Source organism: Sminthopsis crassicaudata, chromosome 2 (assembly GCF_048593235.1).
Source record: "Sminthopsis crassicaudata isolate SCR6 chromosome 2, ASM4859323v1, whole genome shotgun sequence".
Taxonomy (NCBI): domain Eukaryota; kingdom Metazoa; phylum Chordata; class Mammalia; order Dasyuromorphia; family Dasyuridae; genus Sminthopsis; species Sminthopsis crassicaudata.
The window spans coordinates 59,797,833-59,818,382 of NC_133618.1; the positions used below are offsets into that span (position 1 = coordinate 59,797,833).

A 20,550-nucleotide genomic window follows, 5' to 3' on the forward strand; every position below is an offset into this window, starting at 1 on the left:
GACCCCAAGCCTTGCCCATTCTCCATCCTCCAGCCCAGCCTTCCTCCAGCCTTTGTCCCAGGACGTCCAGATGAGTCATCACCCTCTTCTCCCTCCTCCTCCTCTCTCCTTCAGTGGCCCAGAGGCTTCCCAATCGCCTGCCAGCCCCAGCCTTTGTCCTTCCTCCTCAGGGCACAAGCAGAGGCTGAAGGTGCACAGGGGCCCGTGCCCAGCGCGTGCACGGGCACACAATGTGTGCATCTCCTTTATCTGCCTTAATTCCCTAAGTGGGGAGAACCTGGGCTGGAGAAGGGGGAGAGATGGGACCTAGTTGGGCCACAGCTCCAAGGACAGCCCTAATGGCTCCAATCCCAGGAGCCAGAGGCAGACCGAGACAGAGGCAGAGGTAAAGAGACTCAGAGATTAAAAAGGACCAGAGACAGGACGGGGAGATGTTTGTGGGGACAGTGAGACAGCCAAAAACGCTTCTGGGGGGGCCTGGAGTTCTGGAGGGATCAGGGGTGGGGGACCAGGGGGAGCTCAATGAGCTGGCTTTTGTTTGGAAGATCGTGAAGAGTTAAGCAATGACTCAGGAGAGCCCGATCCTGTGGCCAGGCTGGCAGCTGAGTCTGCATGGGGTAGCATGTTCCACTGAGACCACAGAAGGGGGGACCTGGGCCTCTTTCTCCATCCCTACCCCACCAGCGCCAGAGCCGAGCCGGGGAGCTCCAACCACAGCCCACAGCCCAGCCAACAAGAGCACTTCCCCCCACCCCCTCAGCTCCCTGTCCTCCCCACCCCCAGGAGTCCTTTTACTCCTTCCACCCTTTGTGCCCTTCCTAGAAATTTCACCAAATCTCGTCTCTTTTCTCCCCTGGAATCTGCTGGTCTGCTGTGTGCTGCAGAGCAAAAGTTTGCCCTCGGACATGGCGCAGGCCCCAGTTTCCCTCCTTCACCAATAGAATATAGAAGCGGGGACTCCGAGAAGAGGTCCAGAGGTGGGAGCAAGCACAGGAGAGCTTGCTCTTCCCATCCTGGAGGCCGACCAATAGGCCCAGACAGACTTTCTGCTGATCACCATCTGATGCACTTCGCTGCTCTGGGTCTCAGTTTCCCCATCTGTAAAATAAGAGGTTTGGACAAGACAATTCTAAGGCACATTTTAGCTTTTTGAAAATTATATCCGTTGTGGATAGTCTTGCATAGAAAGGTAGATAGACAGAGATAGAGAGATAGATGGAGAGATAGAGATACATGGAGAGATAAATGGATAGAGAGATGATAGATGGTTGGATAGAGAGATAGATGATAGAAATGATAGAGAAGAGACACAGAGAGATCATATATGTGTATATGCATCAGCCTCCACACTCTTCTTCATACAAGGCATGTCTGGACTCTGGTCATTTTCATTGACTATAATGCCATGCCTGGAATGCTTTATCTCCTCATCTCCCCTTCCAAGTTTGTGTGACTTCCTTCAAATTCCATCTTCTTCCAGAAGCCTTTCTTTCCTTTTAAAATCTATACAAGCAAAATACTTATTTGTTTTTTCTGTTTTTTTTTATACACATTGCTTTATGAATCATGTTGGGAGAGGAAAATCAGAGCAAAAGCGAAAAACCATGAGAGAGATTTAAAAAAACAGAAAAATAAATGAACATAGCATGTGTTAATTTACATTCAATCTCCTTAGTTCTTTTTCTGGATGCAGATGGCATTTTCTGTCCCAAGTCTATTGGGATTGATTTGAACAAAATATTTATTTCTAAGATGGAGCAACTTAAGGATTTCGCAGTTCTCCAAGAACAATATGTTAAGTCAAAGAACCTGATCACCATAATGTGATAAATAATATGAGAAAACCACTCAGGGCTTTGAACATAAAAACCAAAGGCCTCATTAAAAGAATACACAAATCACCCCCAGGAAAACAAAGTAAAGCAGAAATGCTTTCTATGCTGAAAACTCCATAATATGCAATGGTTGAATATAATATTTCTAATGACAATCAATGAATTTTAATAGTATTTTTTCCAAATATATGCCAAGATAGTTACCAATATTCACGTTTGCAAAACCTTGTGTTTCAAATTTTTCTCCCTCTTCCCCCTCCTACTTCCCCAAGACAGCAAACAATTCACTATAGATTAAACATGTGCAATTCTTCTAAGTGTATTTCCATATTTGTCATGCTGCACAAGAAAAATCAGATCAAAAGGGAAAAACCATGAGAAAGAAAAAAACAAGCAAATAAACCAACAGCAACAACAAAAAAGTGAAAATACTATTTGATCCACATTTAGTCCCTATAGTCCTCTCTCTAGATGCAGATGGCTCTCTCCATTACGTCTATTGGAATTGCCTTGAATCACATCATTGTTAAAAAGTCTATCACAGTTGATCATCATATAATCAATCCTATTGTTGCCGTATACAGCATTCTCTTGGTTCTGCTCCTTTCACTCAGCATCAATTTATGTAAGTCTCTCCAGGCCTCTCTAAAATCATCCTCTTGATAATTTCTTATAGAACAATAATATTCATATAAACATAAATTATTCATCTATTCTCCAATTGATGGGCATCCACTCAATTTCCAGTTCCCTGTCTTCAAAAAAGTCTGCTACAAACATTTTTGCACATGTGAGTCCTTTTCTGTCTTTTATGATCTCTTTGGGATACAGAACCAATAGAAACACTACTAGATCAAAGAATATGCAGTTTTATAGCCCTTTGGGCATAGTTCAAATTGCTCTCCAGATTGGCTGGATCTATTCATACACAGTTCCACCAACAATGCATTCGTTTCCCAGTTTTCCCACATTCCTTCCAACATTTATCATTATCTTTTCCTGTCATTTTAGCCAATTTGAGAGGTGAAAAGTGTTGCCTTAGAGTTGTCTTGATTTGTGTTTCTCTAATCAATAGTGATTTAGAGCATTTTTTCATATAACTAGAGATGACTAATGTCTTTGAAAATTGCTCATATCTTTTTGACAATTTATCAATTGGTGAATGGCTTGGATCCTTATAAATTTGAGTCTATTCTCTCTATATTATATATATATATATATGCATATATATATATATTTTAGAAATGAGACCTTTATCTGAAACACTGGCTATAAAAATTCTTTTCCCAGCTTTTTACTTTTCTTCTAATCTTAATTGCATTGGTTTTGTTAAACAATGAATTTTTAGACAACCCAGAGAAACCAGTATAAAGCAAAACGGATTCAGATAAATTTGAATGCAGATTGAAACATTTTTTATAAAATTTCTTTATTTTTCTTTTTTTGCAACATGGCTAACATGGAAATATTTTCCATGACTGTCACATGTACAATCAACATCAAATCCCTTGTCTTCTCAGAAAGAAGGGAAAGGAACAGGAAGAAGTGAAAGAATTTGGAATTCAAAATAAAAAAGAATATTTAAAAAATTTACATGTTATTTGGAAGTAATATATATATATATATATATATATATATATATATATATATATATATATATATATATATATATATTTAAAACTTCCTTCCAGAGATAGTCTTTGTGAGGACTTTATTTTCTTTCAACTATGATTTATTTAAGGGTTTTGGTAAAGAAGCATGAGCAGATTATAACACTCAACAGAGGAGGATGTGAACAGAAAAATTGTCATTTAAAAAGTGATCAAACAAATAGTGATTAAGAAAATATATAAGGTGGTCATTTAGTAGAAAGAGTGAAACATAATGAGAGATATCCCACTGTTTCCAAATGGTATTTACCTAATTTCAAAAGAATGTCAGAAAGGCTTAAAGCTCATTTAGTGGACTGCTAGTAGTAGGTTTGTAAATGGCCATGGACAAAAGCCAAACTCGGTAGGAAGGTATGGATAGGTTGAAATTGGAACTAATGAAAGTATTGAAGACATCCCAGATCCTAAATCTACTGGATCTACTGAAGTGATCACTGAAGATTGGTTCTTTTTAAGCTCAATCTTTAAGGTTACTTTTGTAGGGCAGGCAAGTTCAGGGCAGCCTTTGTCATCATACAGAGGAGATTATAACAGACTTTATCCTAAATTTAATTATATTTTTTAGTCATCACAACAGGGACCTCTGTGACATATGTTCCTTTAAAAAAAGACCTCCTTGACCTCACTTAACTCTAGTGTCTTCCCTCTGAGATGATCTCCCAATTTATTCTGTATATTCTGGCTTGTGAGCTGTTGGGGCTGGAGTCAGGAAGTCTCATCTTGCCTACCTTAGGCATTTATTAGGTGTGTGACCCTGAGCAAATCACTTCACTCTGCCTGCCTCAGTTTCCTCATCTGTAAAATGAGCTGGAGAAGGAAATAGCAACCACTCTTATAATAGAACTGAAATAAAAACATTTTGCTAGTACGTTATTGTTTGCATCTTATCTCTCCCATAGATTGTAAACTTCTCAAGAGTAAAGGTGGTCTTTTAACTTTCTTTGTATCCCTGCCGGCTTAGCTCGAGGCCCAGCAGGTAGTAGCTTAATATTTATTGCCTAATTGACTAGTAGTAGTTGATAAGATAATCTAACTTTATAGGTCTCATCACTCTACTACATTCCCCTTCTTTTTATTATGTATCACTCCCTGGGAAAAGAGCCCTAAAGTTTACTTCCCAGACCTCCCTCTCATTTGTTCAATCTACCCAAAATGTGACAGACTCTTTAACTGTGCTTGGCTTGTGCTGGTGATCCAGAGATACAGGGCTTCCCTCAGACAGAGAGATGGAGAGAGAGAGAGACAGAGAAAAAGACAGAGAGAGTATGTGTCTGGGGAAGATAGGGCAGTGATGTGAAATAAGGCTAGAAAAGGAAGTGGAAGCCAGATTTAAAAGCTCCCTAAGTGCCAGATTAAGGATTGGGTTTTTATGTAAAAATGGTAATAACATTATTTCGTTTGATTTTCCTAACAGCCCTTGTGAGGTAAGTGTTGTTGGCAGTTCCATTTGACAGATGAGGGAACTGAGGCAGAGAGTAGTTAAATGGCCTGCCCAGGATCACACAACTATTAAGTCTCAAAGGCAGGGCCCAAAAAGAAATCTTTCTGATTCTCAATCCAGGGCTCCAAGAGAGCCCATTGTGGTGATGGATTAATCTTGTCTTTCTAAAGACCTGGGTTCAAATCTTGCTGTAAGCCACAGGTAAATTGCTTCACATCAGATTGTGGAATTTGCAGCAATATCACAGGTCTGGACACCCCCCACCCAAAAAAACAACAGCCATCTGAGAAGTTTTCTGAGGGGGAGTGATCTGCTCAGACTCTGGCTTAGAAGGCTCTTTGGTTCCCTGGAAGCCATCTGCCGGCAGTTTTCAGGGGGTCCCTTGAAGTTTTCTGAGTTTGGATCTAGGCCCCAGCTAGGATTTATTTCCTTCACACCCTCATCTTTTGAATTCTTTCTGGGAACACATTGGGAACATGTTGATGATTCTTCCACCTTGAATGGGGGCGGAGGGAGTCCCCATGAGGAACATCCTGGGAATATCCCATTTGGCATAGCTCTTGAACCAGTCCCCAGCAGCTGCGAGAGCCCAGACTCCCAGCATCCACCACAGCCACCTCAGTCCTTACCACGGAGAGACCCTCTTCCAGAGGTGCCAGAAGCACAGAGTACCACGAGACACTGCCAAGTCCCCCCAACCCGTAACTTCCTTTCCCCAAAGGGGGCTGCAGTCTCAGTCCATGCCCCCCTCATTTCTGCCACCCTTTGCATGGGAAGGAGCATCACGCAGGCTTGAGGATGCCCCACTTTTCCCTTCCCCGATGCCCACCAAACACATGGAGAAAGGCTACGTAGCCATCTGAGAGATATTTAATGTTTCTCAGGTTTGAGATACAAAAGACTGAATAGGGGACGGAAGGGGGTGCAGAGACTAGCCCAAAAGAAGGATCACTGACTGTACAGCCTGACAGCCCCAACTTAGTTGTTATAACAGCCAGACCTTCCCCCCAACAGTGGATCCAAACAATAATCTGGGGGGGCTCCCTCCCTCATGGGCGGAACCTCCTCGAGAAGATGCACCCATAGAGAGCCCTGATCCGGGATGACAAATGGCCCTTTGGACAGAGAAAGCCTGTTCTCCCTCGCAGGAGTGATCCTGGGTCTGGGGCAGCCCCAGTCAAAGGCCTAGGCCCAGCCTGGAGGCCTTGGGGTCCGACAGGGTCTGGGAGTACAACATCAGCAATCAAATGCAGAGAAATAGAAAAAAGAAAAAAAAAAAAAAACAGGGGGAGGGGGAAGCAGGCTGGAAGAAGGCAGGGGAAGGAACAGCTATTTGTACGGGAAACAAGGTATCGGTGAGGGCGGCACCGGGCTCCCCCGCCTGACCCCTCGGGTTTCCTCATTTGTCCAGCCCCATCAGGCTTCTCAGAGACGGAATGGACCCTGATTCTGGGTACCTGGGCCAGCCTTCCCCTGCTCCCGGCCCCCACATACACACATAGAAATGTACACACACAGTAACACATCACACACGTATGTGCCCGTGTGCACGCAACCTGGATAAGCACACACACTCGCTCACACGGTCCAAAGCAGCTGAGGGGGATGAAGGCGGGTGCAGGAAGCCTCCGGTTCCCAGCTGCTGAGACACCCCCACCTGCAGGGGCTCGGGAGTCCCCAGGCCCACCTCCCACGCTGGCCCGGATCCTTCACGGGTCTCCTCGGTGGCGGGTTTGGGGATACGGGCTGGTGACCCAGGAGGAAGGGACGGGCGCAAAGGGCGGCGGCGTGGGGAGCCGCCACCCGAGGCCCTCTGAACAGGGCAGGGTAGGGACCCCCAGGGAAACGCGGAGGAAAGGCGCCCACCCGCAGGACTCGGGATGCTCAGCTTCCCGCCCCTTTTTGCATTCTGCATCCGCAGGTGCTTAGACGCGGCCGAGATGAAGCCGCAGGTCAGGGTCGGGGAGGAGGGTTCCCTGCGCTCTGCTCCCCGTCTCTGGGCCAGTGACCCTGGCCCGAGCCTCCTCTGGACCCTGAAGAGCACCCGCCACTCCGCCCCATCTTTCTCCTCTCCTTCCCCCCTTCCCGGTCCCTGTGACCCCTCGGTCCCGAGGCTACAGCCGCCCAGATCGGTTGAACTGGATAAGCCAGCGGGCGTTGGCGGCGCCCGGACTGGGGCAGCCGCGGTCCTCGGGGGCCATCAGCGGCTGCAGTTCCGGCTGCTCGGGGGCGTCCGCGCTGCTCTCGCTGCGGGAGCGGCCGGCCTTGGCCAGGCTCGGGTTGAAGGTGAAGCCGGCGTGGGGCTCGGGAGACGGAGTCACCAGAGCGGCCAGCGGGTCCCGGAGCTCGTTGGCCCGGGGCGGGGCGCGGGCCAGCGGGCGGGCAGCTCTCAGGGCGGCCTGGGCACAGGGCGGGGAGGCCAGACTCTCCAGGGACGAGATGCTCTGATTCCAGCCCGTCTGCATGTCCACAGGCACGATCTTGGTGGTCTCCGAGGACACGTAGACCGCCAGCTCCCCCTGGCCGCTCTTCCAGGGCAGCTCCTTCTCGGCACAGGTGGGAGAGGGAGGAATGATCCGCGGGCTCGGGCACACCTCCACGCTCCCTGGGGACACAGGGGGCGGCTCAGGATCACGGGCCATCGCCCACCGGCCCGGGCTTGGGGACAGCAAGCGAGGAGGCCCCTGCTCAGGCTCTGCTAGGGATGTTCGGCCGGGGCCCAGCACTGCGGCCAGCCTCGGAATCCTACTACAAGGGGCGTTAAAAGGGTTAGCTAGTCTGGCCCAGAGGCGGGACTCCGTCTGCCCGCCGGACTGCGGGGGACGGAGCTGGAACCACGCCAGGTCACCTGTCACTGGAAGGGCCCCGCCCCCTATTTTACTGCCTTCTAGCACACCGGTATTGCAAGGGACCAGAGAAAGAAGGCAGCACTTGGGGCAAAGCTGGCAGTTTGCCCGGTACCATTAACCCCGTGTGACTTTGAATGGGCCATCTCTCTGAGCCCCGGGGTTCTCCCCCATCACATGAGGTGGCACTAGACCTTCTCTAAAGACCCTGCTCTCCGGTCCGGCCCAGGGACCAGCTGAGGCAGGGGCAGGAAGCCTGCTCAGCCGGCCACCCCCGGCCCAAGGCAGGGGAAGGAGGGGACAGAGCGCCAGGCCCAGCTGACCAGGGGCTCAGGCCTAGACCGCTGCGTCCCTGTGTGGTCGGGACTGAACCCAGAGGAGCGCTATCTCCCCAGCCTGGATTCATGGCACAATGCTTGAAATAAAAATTTTAAAAATGCTTTAAAATGGAGACAGTCTGGGTCACATCTCTCCACTGATGCTAACTTGTACCATACAGGAGTCACTTCACCTCTGAGCTTGCTTTCCTGATCTGTAAAATGGGAATAATGCCCTTAAGGGGTGGTCTTATTTGCTTTTGACACATAATAAACATTTTAAGACCTCTATCTTTCTGTCTCTTTATGTGTGTGTTTCCCTCAGTCTGTCTGTCTGTTTCTCTCTTTTTCTCTCTCTCTTGATATTTTTCCAATTGATTAGATCTGACTTTATTTGGTGGAAAGTATTTAGTAATTGTATTCACATAGTTCCTGACTTTGCCTTGGCAGGTAGATTTCCAAATATTTTATATTACCAACAATTATTTTAAATGGAATTTCTCTTTATGTCTCTTGCTGTTGGACTTTGTTGCCCATATATAAAAATGCTGATGATTTATGTGGGTTTATTTTGTATCCTGCAACTTTGCTAAAGTTATGGATTATTTCTAGTAGTTTTTAGTTAATTCTCTAGGATTCTCTAAATATACCATCCTATCATCTGCAAAGAGTGATAATTTGGTTTCCTCATTACATCTTCTGATTCCTTTAATCTCTTTTTCATCTCTTATTGCCAAAGCTAGCATTTCTAATACAATATTGAATAGTAATGGTGATAGTGGGCAACTATCACCCCTGATTTTATTGGAAATGGTTCTAGTTTGTCCCTATTAGATATGATGCTTGCTGATGGTTTTAAATAGATGTTACAAAAAAGGAGTTTTAAGGAGAACTCCATTTATTTTGTCTCTCTGTCTCTATCTCTCTGTGTGTTTCTGTCTGTCTCTCTTTGTCTATCTGTCTCTCTCTCTCTCTCTAACTCTCTGTCTCTGTTTATTTTGGCGCAAGATGCAATGGAGACAAATTGTGCATTGATTGAGGTGGGTTGAGAAGAGAGGAAATGACAGATGAAATAAGGAATAGTTCTGGAATGAGTGAGTGCTAGGGAGGAATAGCCAACCCATCCAGAGAGCTGGAACCAATGTAGCTTGTCCAAGCCCAGCTAATGTACCTGGAGCACAGCAGAGGCTCAGTGCATACTTGTGAAATGACTGATCCATAAGCATCTGCTTGGACAAGCAGGAAGAAAAACCACGGCTGTTCCCAATGGATTTGACACTATGATTAAAAGTGATGTTACATCTGCTGAAAGGCTGAGAGTGGTATTACATTTGGCATTTGGGCCAAATGGCTGTAAACGGTCATAGAATCTTAGATTGTTACTTAGAAGGGACGTTAGCTACTCGGACTCGACTCTTTCATTTCACAGAGGCCCAGAGATGGGAATCGATTTACTGGAGCTGGGAACAATGCCCAGATCACCTGTAACTGGGAAAGGGCCTCAGGGGCCGTGGAGCCCAGCCTCCTTATTTTATAGGGAGAGAAACTGAGAGAGGTGAGATGAATTATCCTGGATCATATGATTAATAAGTGCCTGGGGAAGGATTTATGACTCCAAGCCAGGGATCTCCCTATTACCCTACATGCCTCCCTTTGTCCAGTGCTGTTCCAAATCTATCAGATTCCCATTCAGGACAGCTTATTTACTGAAAGTGAAAGATTAAGTTATTGGGGCCCAGTGGATCTAGGTTTTTCTGTTCAGCCAAACTGACCTCCCTCCCTCTCTCTATACAGCCTCCAACATGCTTGGCCATTGGGGAAAGAGAACCAACTGGGGTCAGCTCCCTAAAAAGAGAAGGGAATGAGGGTACATTCTTGGGGAAAGGGGGAGACATCCAATTACCTGGCACCTTGTGTTCTTGGAAAACCTCATTGGTGGCCCGGGCCACAAAGACAATGCCCTCGTCGTCCTCCTTTTCTGTGTCTGAGCTGTCGCTCTCCTCCTCGGACGCCACGGCTAAGATCACTGCGGCTGGCCAGACAAAAGCAGGGCAAGGGACTCAGCAAGCATCTATTCCAAGCCCTCCATGAAGTGGGCGTGGCATCTTATTATCTCTGGGAAGCTGGTTCAGCTAAACTCTCACAAAGGACTCATTTCCACCAGTGGGTTGGTTTGTTTCCCCCATTATTTTGGGGGGAAGACAATTAGGGTTAAGTGACTTGTCTAGGGTCACAGAGCTAGTATCTAAGGCAGGTCCTTCATGGCACCGCATTCTGGTGCAGAGGTCTCAAACTCAACAAGCCCCAAACCAAACCTACCGTCTTTCCCTTCCAAGGCTTCTCTTCTTCCATGTTTTTGAAGAGGGCACCAGTATCCACCCAGTTACCCAGGCTTGTAACTTCAGGGTCATCCTCAAGTTCTCAAACTCGTTCCATATAACCAATGTGTTGTCAACTCTTTTCTACCTTGATAGCATCTCTTGTATACATCCCCTTCCTCCCCTTATAACGGCACCTCCAGACACTCACAGCTGGACTACTGTAATGGCTGCTGATCAGATCCCCCTACCTCAAGTCTCTCCCCACCATAATCCAACCTCCATTCACCTATCATAGTGAAATTCTTTAAGGATGGATATGACCATGTCATTCCCCTCAACTTAATAAATTTCAGTGGCTCCCTATTACCTCCAAGCCTCTGTTTGGCTTTAAAAGCCCCTCTCCACATTGCCCCTTCCAATCTTTTCCAATCTCCTTACATCCAGCAGTTTTCCCAATATGTAGCTCCTCTTATAGTTCCTATAATACTTAGCACAGAACTGGGCACACTGTAAGTTGGTTGATTAGTTGCCTCACTGGGCAGTACCATGTTACCCCTCCACCCACTTCCTTTTCCCTCAGCTTGCCTGTGTCCGGTAAATTTGAGGCTCGATGAGGTTTCCCATTAGGAGTCTCTTTGTCTGCTGAGCCATCCTTCTGGAGACAAAAAGGAGAAAAAAAACAGAGTCATCCTTGGAGCTTGGCTCCCAAATTCCAATTTCCTACCCTGATAGGGTACCAAGATGTAGGGCTAGCAGGTGGGAGGCAATAATACATATCCTCAGCCCAGAGGGTGACCTCCTCAGTTGGGAAATAAGTCCCCACCTGGGTCTCTGGATGCTGCTGAAGTGGACAGAGATACAAACATGGCTCTGGCCTGAGGGCAGATAATCAGGATCTCTGATTTTCTTTTTCCAAATCCCAGTATCCAGAATGTAAACAGGTTGTTTCCATAATTAATAACAAAGATGTCGTATGCTACTTCCTAGATCCCCAATTTACTCCCAATCATAAATAAGATCATAGGATTTGGACCTGAAAGGAACCTTAGGAGTAACTTATTTTAATCATCTCATTTTGCAGATAAGGGACACTGAGGTCCAGAGAGTAAGGGATTGGTCTAAGGTCAAATCCAATGTTTTCAAACCCAGTTAGCTATGACTCCCCAGATGAATTCTCCATCTCCATCCCTTAGCCATCTTGGCTGGCATCCTTCTGCTCCTCAGATTCTCCATTGAGGAAACACCCAAGCCAACCTGCTGACTTTAACTCCACCCCAGCCCATGATCTCCAGGATTCCTCCTCACCTTGTCCATGCCCTTGCATTTTCCACTTCCATACTTCCATACACAACCTCTACTTTGCGCTCTCTTTTATGTATTGTCTTCACTTATTAGAAGATTCACCTCCTTTAGGACAGGACTTGTCTTGTGTTTGTATTCCTAGCACTTAGCACATCTCTTGGCATATTGTAAAGATTTGATAAATGTTCTATCTATCTATCTATCTATCTATCTATCTATCTATCTGTCATCTAGCTATCTATATCTATCATTTATTTATTTATTTATATCTATCAAGTTATATCTAAATCAATCACCAATCATCAGTCTCAAATCTCTACAATCTACTTATCCATAACTAATTTTTATTTATATCTATCGTCTATTTCTATTTAAAGCTATCATCAGTCCCTCTATTTTAATCTCTGTCAATCATCTATTCATATCTATTTGTATATCAATTTATATCTGAATCTGTCATCAATCCCACTATCTTATCTATTCATTTCCTCAATCTCATCTATCATCTATTTATGTATTTATATTTATTTGTATCTATAATTCAGCTATATCTAAATAAATCCACCTATTTCATTTATTGATCTCATCTATCAGTGTATCAATCTACCATCTCTCCATCTATCTGTCTTTCTATCTATCCATCTACCTATCCTTCTGTCTGTCTGTATCTATCTGTCCATCTATTCATCTAGCACCACTAGAGAATGGATTATAGGATGAACTTGGAAGAGTTAAAGGCATACATACACAAGCTATAATCTGGAGTCCTTAAAAAAGTAGGGCTGCCCAACCAGTCATCTGAGTCCCTGAAATCATCATCATCATCATCATCACCTCAAACATTTATATAGCACTTCGTGGTTTGTCATTTCCTCACAACAGTCCAGTTTGGATTGCCTGTTTTCCATGGCTCTCCAGCTCTCCAGGGCTGGCTCCAGGCAGGGAAGGGCAGATTGCCCAGAACTCCCCACAAGCATCAGCCTTGACCAGAAGGCACAAAAGGGAAAGGATGATGTCTGGCGCTCTAAAGGGGATGGGAGATCTGGTCAAACTAGTTTGGGCTATCTGAGCTGGCTGGGGTCAAGGGATTGTATTTAGCTAACACTGGAGGACAGAGACAACCAGGGAGGGACTCACCTTCCGGCCGGCCTTCCGGAGCCGCAGCTTGCTCTTAGAGAGACATACGTTGTGCTTGGTGGACTTGAAAGACTCCAATCTCCGTTTCATGTTCTGCTGAAATACTTCCTTGTCCTGGCGGGCCTGGGCGTCCTCTGAGATAAAATGACGGCTACAGCTGGCCTTGTACTACAAACAACAGCCCTCAGTGAGGCTCTGGCCACTGCCATCCTAAAGCCTCCATGAGGGCCCTTGCTGGTCATCTTTGAGTCTTCTCTTCCATCACCTTTCCCCCCTCATCTGCCAAGTCCTAGGATCCCAGAACTGGAGCTAGAAAGGAGTTTAGGGGTCATCTAGCCCAGTCCAGGTGTTCTTAACCTTTTTTGTGCATCCTGGAGCCCTCAGACAGCAATCTGAAGAAGCTGATGGACCCCTTCTTAGAATGATGTTTTTAAATGCATATATATATATATGGGATTAGAAAGGAAACAAATGCAATTAAAATATAATATATGTGTAGGATTACAAAGGAAACAAATGCAATTAAAATATAATATATATATATAGGATTACAAAGGAAACAAATGCTACTAAAATATAGTGCATGTATATATATATATATTATATATATGATAGTATATTATCATATACTTATATATGATAATTGTTTAATTATATATAATTTATATTATATATTTATATATAATATATAATGTACAATACTTATATATTAGTATACTAATATAAGTATATATACTATTTATATTAGCATATATATTAGTATATATACATTTGTACTATACATTAGTATAGTATATATATTGGTATATATAATATGATACAATACATGATACAGATATATACATATACATATATACTAGTATATTAATATAGTATATAAGTATATACTATATATATTAGCATATATAAGTTTTATATAAGTATATATGTGTTATATATAAGATCTATAAATATATAATAATATATATAATATATATCTTATATATTAATATATGAATATATATATACCTATATACTAATGAACATACATATGCATATATATGCTATTATATATACATACACACATATTATAGCATTAATATACTAATATATGGTATTTAAGCATATATACTATACATTAGCCTATACATATATTAGTATATATGTTTATATCTATATATTAGCTTATAGTAAATAATATATTACACACATTATATATATATACTTATAAATTAGTATATATAATATTGTATACTAATATACACACATATGTAAAATCTAAATTTTTTTTTAAAGTTCATAGATCCTGAGTTAAGTGCCCCTGATCTAATTGAAACCCTTTATTTTTCAGGGGATAAAAATGAAGCCAGGAGTTGTGGCCCAAGTGACTTGCCTAAAACCATAAATACTAAATAGGAGTATACTTATTCAAATCTAGATCTTCATTTAAAATATGTATTTGATATTTCATTTTTCCCAGTGACATGCAAAACAAATTGTAATATTTGTTTTTAAAACTGAGTTCCAGATGCTCTCCCTTCCTTCTTCCCTACCTCCACCCTCATTGAGAAGGCAAAGTGAAGTCAAGCAAAATAATCTAATTCAAAATTCAAAGCTCTTTCCCTGTATCACATTATATCTGTCCCCAGTTCTCTATTCTAATACCTGACCATGTATGTATAGGTCCACAGCATCTCCTGCTATGATAATAGGTTCCTCATAGTCTTTCAATTTCTTGCATTTTTTTCTCACTGCTAATTCCCATTTCTCTCGCATTTTACTAACCATAACTCTTCGAAGTAAGGAGTAGGGTGCAATATAAACAATTGGCTCTGGAGTCTGTGGGCCTGAGTTCCAATCCTATCACTGCTACTTACTCCCTTCATGTCCTTGACTACATCAATGATAGTGAGCCCAGAGATTCCATTGCTGGATGGAATGCAGAATATAGAAACTGGGTTAGAGAACACCAGCAATCCTGATTTCAATTTGGTTTTTTCAATCTTGTCCCAAGTTGATTTGCATGGCAAGCAGGGCCATGATGGGGATTGAAAAGAAGCAGTTACGGTGACTCCTTTTGCACTTTTCACTGAGTGGAGTCCCTGAGATGTTTTGAAAGAATACAAACTAGAAAATGGGAGACTGGGATCAAGGAACCTGAATTCATCAGAAGGAAAAATAATTCAAATAAATGGTAAACTTTATTTTTTTATTTTTGTTTTTTGATTTTCCTTTTACTGGTGATAAACTTTAAAATACCCAACGGCTTTTCTAGCTAAATGGATATAGCTGACAGTATAGAAGCACTAAGTAGAAGCTATAAATTAAATAGTTTATGGGCTTTTTACCCTTACCAAGTATAGTATAGTAAAGATCCCTCTTGTGTTTTGGTTGAAATATACAGTCTCTGAATTCCCTTACAATTTTCAAATTCTGAAATTGGAAACTAAATGGATGCCCATCAATTGGAGAATGGTTGGGTAAACTGTGGTATATGAATGTTATGAAATATTATTGTTCTGTAAGAAATGACCATCAGGATGAATATAGAAAGGCTTAGAGAGACTTAAATGAACTGATGCTGAATGAAATGAGCAGAACCAAAAGATCATTTACATGGCAACAACAAGACTATACAATGATTAATTCTGATGGACGTGGCTCTCTTCAACAATGAGATGATTTAAACCAGTTCCAATTGTTCAGTGATGAAGAAAGCCATCTACACCTAGAGAGAGGACTGTGGGAACTGAGTATAGAACACAACATAGCATTTTCATTCTTTTTGTTGTTGTTTGCTTGCATTTTGTTTTCTTTCTCAGTTTTTTTTATTGACCTGATTTTTCTTGTGCAGCAAGATAACTGTATAACTATGTATACATATATTGGATTTAACATGTATTGAATTATCTGCCATCTAGGGGAGGGAGTGGGGGAAAGGAGGGGGGAATTTGGAATAAAAGGTTTTGCAAAGGTCAATGATGGAAAATTACCCATGCATATATTTTATAAATAAAAAAAAATTTCAAATTCTGTGATTTTGTTTTTTGTTTGATCAAATATCTTTTGCTCTGAATTAATATGTACTCTGATTGGACAAATAAAAGTAAACCCATGGATAGGGTCTCATGGCTTATGGTCTTAGAAGTTTGCTGAGCATCAAAATACCTCAAAAATGGGGAACATTTCTGAAGGCCTATGGAGATGAAGTCTCCAAGTGCTACATATACTAAACCTCAGTTTACGCATGTATAAAATGAGATATTTAAATGAGACGACATCACTTTCCTCATTTATAAAATGAGAGGGTTAGATGAGATGACCTCAGTTTTCTCATATATAAAAAGAAAAAGTTAGATGAGATGACCTCTGAAGTCTCAGCTAATTCTAAATCTATGAGTCTTTCATCTAGTACTTCAAGAATGTATGATTTTCTCTAAGAAGCTACTTCTTCCACCAGTGAAAATTATGGTTTCTCTATGCCTTACAAAATAATTTCCATAAAGTGCCATGGTCAAAACACTCATTAACTGCCCCATTTTATATCATATCCACTTTATTCCAGACACCAATCGCCATCTTTCAAAATAAAAAGAAAGACAGTTAACATTTATGTAGCGCTTACTATTTGCATTAAACACATCTTATTCTTTCTCACATTTCAAAAATTAAAATTTTTTCTCTATTTTCCCCTTCCTCCCTTATGCACATACAAACTCATACACATACACACACACACACACACACACACACACACACACACACATATACACACACACCCCTTCTCCCAGGTAAAATCCTGACCATCCCAGTTCTCAGATATCACCTTTTTCAGGAAGCATTCTGTGATGTTTCAAGTTGAAAATTATGTTTATTTTCCTGGTCTTCATCTAAAATTTGCTATTTCTTTTCCTTTTGCTCCTGGACTGAAAATGTCCTTTTATAAATGTCAGTTACCCTATCTAATACTCTTTCCTCACCTCTCTACTCCAAAGGCCTCCTTTTGAACTCCACCTCCCAGTGAGTTCTCTTTGCTCTCATTCACCATACTGGCTGGCTTTTCAGCCCATCTGGCTTTTGTCACCTGTTACCCAATTCAATCACTTCATTTTCTACCCACTTATGGCACCTCTTCAGCTAAATTCTGAACTCCTCAAGGGAGGAACCATGCTGTCTCCTTCCCCTTTGCCTCTTACGGTGCAATGCTATGAATATATTCAGAATCATAAAAATTTACCATGCCTAGAGCATTTACAAATTGTTTTCCTTGTGGCAAATCAGATAGCAGCGCGGAGCACTAGAGCAGGAGTTAGGAAGACCTTAATTCAAACTTGACCACAGATACTTGCCAGCTATGTGACTCTAAGAATGTCATTTCTCCTCTGCCATCAGTATTTTCATTTGTATAATGGGGATACTAATAACTCCTACCTCCCAGGATTTGAGGATCAAATGGGATAATATTTGGGGTAGCTAGATGGTTCAGTGGATAAAGGAACAGTTCTGGAATCAGGAGGATCTGAATTCAAATCTGGCCTCAGACACTTAAAACTTCCTAGCTGTGTGACCCTGGGCAAGTCACTTAATCCCAACTGCCTAGCCAAAAAAAATCATTTTAAAAATGGGGCAGCTAGATGGCATAGTAGATATAGTACCAAATCTGAAGTCAGAAGGACCTGTGTTCAAACTGGGCCTCAGACACTTAATACTTCCTACCTGTGTGACACTGAATAAATCACTTAACCCCGATTGCCTCAGCAAAATAATAATAATATTTGTAAATCACTTTTCAAAACTTAAAGCACTAAATATTGTCGATGATGATGATGATGATGATGATGATGATGATGCTGCTGCTGCTGCTGCTGCTGCTGCTATAGTGGAAAGTGTAGTCAAAGAACCTGAGTTCAAGTCCCAGCTTTGCTACTTACTCCCTGTGTGGTCCTGAACACGTCCTGAACACATCTTTCCTCTCTAAGCCTTCAGTTCTAAATTCCAGGTAATTAGTAAAAGGCCTTTCTATGCATTTACATTCTCTTTAAGAGAAGAGAGCCAGAACTGATATCCAGGTTTTTTAGTACCAAGTCCAATGTTCTTTCCATTACTCTCTGTGGTCTCCCATATAGCAGCTCTTGGCAAATGATTTTGTTTTTGCTTTTTATTATTTGCCCCCCAGCCCTGAATCTTGGTTTCCTCCAGGCCAAAGGCCACTGAGGAAGGACTCTCTCCCCACCTATGTGCATCTCACCCTCCTACGGGGTTTGTAGAGGCCTCCACTGAGCAGGTGGTGCATGATAGCATCCTCTCGGTCCCTGCCACTTCGAACTGTGTCGATCACCTGTAGATCCAGGCAGGCACCACTGCCGCTCTCCCGCCTTTGGGAAGGAAGTAAGCCAAGAGGGTAAATTGCAGAGAGAGGCACGATAACTTTAGTGCAGCTTTTCAGAGGACAGTGAAGAGAAGGGAAATTGGGGTGGGATAAAGAGTCTGATGCAGAAATGGAGAAGGCTTGAGGGGGAGAAGAGGTTAACTCTGATAAAGAGGAGCCTAGCTTGGGGAGGCAAGCACTGTGATACTTACAGTAGGTTGGTGACAGAGGTCTCTGCTGTAGAGTTGCGGCTGGGCATTGAGGGTAGAGTGAGCCCTGCTGAGGATAAGATGTGGCCTCCCTAAGGACATGAAGATGAATCTCAGATGGACGCTTACTGCCTAGAGTAGATACTTCATCTCTGAATTCCAAGACCAGAGATGCTGGATACCCTTTCCCCAACACTGCATCACAGTTACTAGTTTAAGCTACAAATGACTTAGCTCCTCTCAGCAATACTACAATCCAGGACTGGGGACAAAAAATGTTAACCTGCATCCAGAGAACAGATTGATGGACTCTGAATGCAGATCAAAGATCTGGAGAAAAAAGATCAATTTACCTTTCTGTGTGTGGGTTTTTTCCTTTGGTTCTGTATTTTTTTTCTTTTATAACACGAATAATATGGAAATATGTTTTACCTGACTGTATGATACATAACTTATACCAAATTGTTTTGTTTTAAAAAGAAGGGAGGATCACCCGGAGAAGGAACACGGGGGAAATGAGTATAAACTATTTGCATTTTTGTTTTTCTTCCTAGGTTATTTTTCCTTCTGAATTCAATTCTTCCTGTGCAACAAGAAATTCGGTTCTGCACACATATATTGGATCTAGGATATACTATAACATATTTAACATGTATAGGACTGTCTGTCATCTAAGGGAAGGGGTGGAGGGAAGGAAGGGAAAAATTGGAACAGAAGGGAGCACAAGGGATAATGTAAAAAAAATTACCCATGCATATGTACTGTCAAGAAAAGTTATAATTATAGAATAAAAAATAGTTTTAAAAATTTTTAAAAGAAAAGAAAAAAATTCCCATGCATATATTTTATCAATAAAAACTATAATAATAAAAAATAATAAAATAAAATTCTTATCCTAGTTAGAGATCAAAAAAAAAAAAGAAGAAGGGAGGAGAGGAAGAAAGGAAAATTTGGAACTCAAAACTTTGTAAAAGTAAATGTTAAATATTGTTGTTGTTTTTTTTTTTTATAAAACTGGAATAAATAAAACACAATTTAAAAAAACCAATCAGCAATTTCCAGAGACCATGAATTATTCATCTAGGGTCCAAGGCTAGTCAACCACCTATTCTAGTCCTAGCCATTGAACCAGATTAACAGTTCGTAAATTTTTTTTATATTATGGATTCTGTTTGGCAGTCCTGTAAAAACTGTGGACTCTTTCTCAGAATCATATTTTTAAAAGCACAAAAAATAAAACACACAGGATTACCAAGAAAACCAATTATAATGTATAATATATATTAATATGTAATATATAACACAATGTTAGATTGTAAACTCCTTAAGGGCAGGGGTTGTCTTTCACTTTTCTTTTATATCCAGTGCTTAGCATAGTGCTTGACATATAGTTGGCACTTAAGAAATGCTTACTGATTGGTGGAACCTAATGAAATACAGTTATTAAAATAAAATTTAAAAATATGTCCAAGGAGCTATCAAACTGCATACCTTTGATCCAGCAATATCTCTACTGGATCTGTATTCAAGAAAGATCCTAAGGGAGGGAAAAGGACCCACATGTGCAAAAATGTTTGCAGCAACTGTTTTAGCAGTGGCAAGGAACTGGAAACTGAGTGGATGCTCATTAGTTGGGGAATGGCTGAAAAAGTTATGATATATGAATGTAACAGAAAGGCCTAGAAAGACCAGAAAGTGAAATGAGTAAAATGAAGAAAGCATTGTGCCCAGCAACAAGAAGATCATGTGATGATTGACAGTGATGGACTCAGCTCTCCTCAGCAATGAGATGACTCAGGGAAATTTCAATAGACTTGTGAAGAGAGCCATCTGCATCTAGAGAGAGGACTATGGGGATTGAGTGTGGATCACAATATGGTATTTTCACCTTTTTTATTGTTTGCTTGCTTTTTTCTTTCTCAACCTTTTTCCTTTTTAATCTGATTTTTTTTTTTGCAACATGATAAATGTGGAAATATATTTAGAAGAATTACACGTTTAACCTATATTGGATTAGAAGAGGGAGGCGGGAGGAAGGGAGGGAGAAAAATTTGGAATACAAGATTTTGCAAAGGCGAATGCTGAGAACTACCTTTGTATGTATTTTGAAAATAAAAAGCTATTA

General features: G+C 42.0%; 1 protein-coding gene across 2 annotated transcripts in view; it reads right to left on the reverse strand.

Moving 5' to 3' along the window:
- Positions 1-5,800: 5,800 nt before the first annotated feature.
- SLC9A5 (solute carrier family 9 member A5) overlaps positions 5,801-20,550 on the reverse strand; it is a 32,565-nt gene continuing 17,815 nt past the window's right edge. Inside the window, exons 11-16 of one of the 2 annotated variants that reach the window (XM_074286465.1) lie at positions 18,429-18,517; positions 18,097-18,223; positions 12,870-13,037; positions 11,016-11,085; positions 10,013-10,141; positions 5,801-7,551 (exon numbers count right to left, since the gene is read on the reverse strand). In XM_074286465.1, coding sequence (XP_074142566.1) covers positions 7,061-7,551; positions 10,013-10,141; positions 11,016-11,085; positions 12,870-13,037; positions 18,097-18,223; positions 18,429-18,517 — 1,074 coding nt within the window. In that variant the 3' untranslated portion in view covers positions 5,801-7,060. The remainder of the gene's footprint in view (positions 7,552-10,012; positions 10,142-11,015; positions 11,086-12,869; positions 13,038-18,096; positions 18,224-18,428; positions 18,518-20,550) is intronic. The other variant, XM_074286466.1, reaches the window with a different exon arrangement.